Here is a 2,129-nt window from a genome sequence, read left to right as displayed (position 1 = left end):
GGCGAGGGCCTTGACGCGCGGGAAGTGCAGCCCCCTCGCCGCCAGGTCGGTCGCCACGAGCACGCTCTGCCGCCCGTCGCTGAAGGCGCCCCTCGCCTCTGCGCGCGCGTCCGGAGGCATCCCTCCGTGGCAGCCGGCGACAGAGAGCCCCGCGTCGGAGAGGGACTTGCCGACGGCGCGCGCGGACTGGATGCCTGCTCACACCTCGAGCCGTGAAGCGACGCCCTCCTCCCCTCCCCGACGGCGCCGCACGGATGCCGCGGCAAAAGATGAGAGCGGGCGTGTCTGCGCCCAGCTGCTTCACGCGCTGCGCGAGCACCTGAGCTCGGGAGGGAGCTCGCGTGACCTCGGGGCGAGCTCGGGCGGGTTGCCTCGCCGCGCGAGCGCCTCCATCTTGTCGCCCTCCACATGCAGCAGCCTATAGACAGCACACGCGCGAGGGACGGGTCCCGGAAAGGTCGTGCCTCGCGTGCCGTTCGCCCTCTCCAGCCGGCCGCCGGTGCGTGAGCGAGGGCGGAGCGCGGTGCGCGCAGGGCGTGAAGAGCAGCTCCGCGCGCGGGAAGCCCTTGCCGATGGCGTGCCGCGCCTGGCTCAGCACTCAACCACTCACCATGGACACTGGTCACCGTCCCTCACCGCCGCTCGCGCTGCCGCGCCTCGGCCGACAGCGTCGCGCTCGCCAGCGCGACTTGCACACGCCCAGCCCGGCCGCCGGCGCCGCCCGCCTCGTCGGCCTCGCCCTGAGTCGCGGTGTGGAGAGAGGGCGCGCTCAAGACGGAGAAGGAGAGACTGGCGCGGCGAGGGGGCGGAGGAGGCCGCCTCGTCGCCAGCGCGGCGTCGCGGCGGGCTGCAGCGCCGCAGGATGGCGTCGAGCTCCTCGTCGAAGCCGCGCAGCAGCACGTCGTCTGCCTAGGAGCCCACGGCCAGCCCGTCCATGCCCGGTCCCGCCCGCCCATCCGCAGGCTGCGTCTCTCGTCTCCTCGTCGACCGTGACCGACTCGACCGACCGGAGCGACACGTCGCCCAACTTGTGCAGCGTGAGGAGCCGGCCCGGCGTCGCGACGATTAGATCGGCGCCCGTGCGCAGCGACTTGCGCTGGTCTCTCAGCCGCCCTCCCGCCGCGAGCGCTCGCACGCGCACGCGGCACACGTGCGAGAGCGCCTTGGCCTGCGCGGCAATCTGCTCGACCAAGTCGCGTGTCGGCGCGAGCACGAGCGCGCGAGGCCGGAGCTCGGCCTTGTGCTCGGGCCGCGCGTCCTCCTGCTCCTTGAGCCGCTGCATCATCGGCACCAGGTACGCAAGCGTCTTGCCAGAGCCTGTCGAGGAGGCCATCGCCACCGACGCGCCGGCGAGCAAGCGCGGAATGGCGAGCTGCTGGATGGGCGAGGGCGCGGCGAGGCCCTGCGCAGCGACGGCGTCGACGAGCTCGGAGCGCACGCCGAGCGACCTCCACGGAGAGGAGAGCGTCGAGAGGCGTCGACAGGAGCGCATGCGGCCCGCGGTTTGTTTTTTTTACGAGTCGAGTTTGACCTTACACCCTCACACGGTCTCCGCCCCATGCGGCGAGATTGCTAGAGGCGGAGCAAGCCTGCTCAAGCATCACATGTTACTTCCTGTCCGCCTGTTGTCTTGTTGTGCCCTTGTTTATTCTCTTGGCACCTTGGTTCGAGTGCTGCTGCTGGCTGGGTGGGTGGGGGGGGCGACAGGGAGAATGTGGACCTGAGTTATGTGTACGCCAACTCAGGGTGTGTGGCAGCCAGCTGGCTGTGTGTCTTGTGAGCTTGTTTGTGTCTGTGTGTCGCTCGTGCGTGTCGTCATCATCTGTCCAGCGTCCACCCATACCGCGTTGGTGTCCAGTCCGAGCCTGGCTGTTCTTCACCTTCCTACATACATACATCGAGTATGTGGTTCTAACGAACAAACCCGAGGGTGAACTGCTGACAGGGTTTGCGATGAGGAGCGATCCGAACGTGGCATTCGGGTGATCAGAACACTACCGCCGAAACGAAAGCGCTTGGAGCAAGGACTGCGACGTATCGGAGAGTGAGAGAGATAGATTCTGAAAACCAACAAGAAATCACGACTCCCACAGTGATTTGGGCTCGGCAGCTTGTCAGCCCTCAGCCGA

The 2,129-nt window shown here is 68.0% G+C and overlaps 1 protein-coding gene across 1 annotated transcript; it reads right to left on the bottom strand.

Moving 5' to 3' along the window:
* Positions 1 to 952: 952 nt before the first annotated feature.
* On the bottom strand, positions 953 to 1,444 carry EMIHUDRAFT_42718 (hypothetical protein; the record flags this gene model as incomplete). The annotated part of the gene is made up of 1 exon (XM_005763836.1): positions 953 to 1,444. A coding segment is annotated over one exon (492 nt), but the record flags the coding sequence as incomplete, so codon positions are not given.
* Positions 1,445 to 2,129: the final 685 nt, after the last annotated feature.

Source organism: Emiliania huxleyi (assembly GCF_000372725.1).
Source record: "Emiliania huxleyi CCMP1516 unplaced genomic scaffold EMIHUscaffold_617, whole genome shotgun sequence".
In the NCBI taxonomy this organism is placed as follows: Eukaryota; Haptophyta; order Isochrysidales; family Noelaerhabdaceae; genus Emiliania; species Emiliania huxleyi.
Note: the sequence above shows the minus strand (reverse complement) of the source record. Positions and strands in the feature narration are given on the sequence as shown.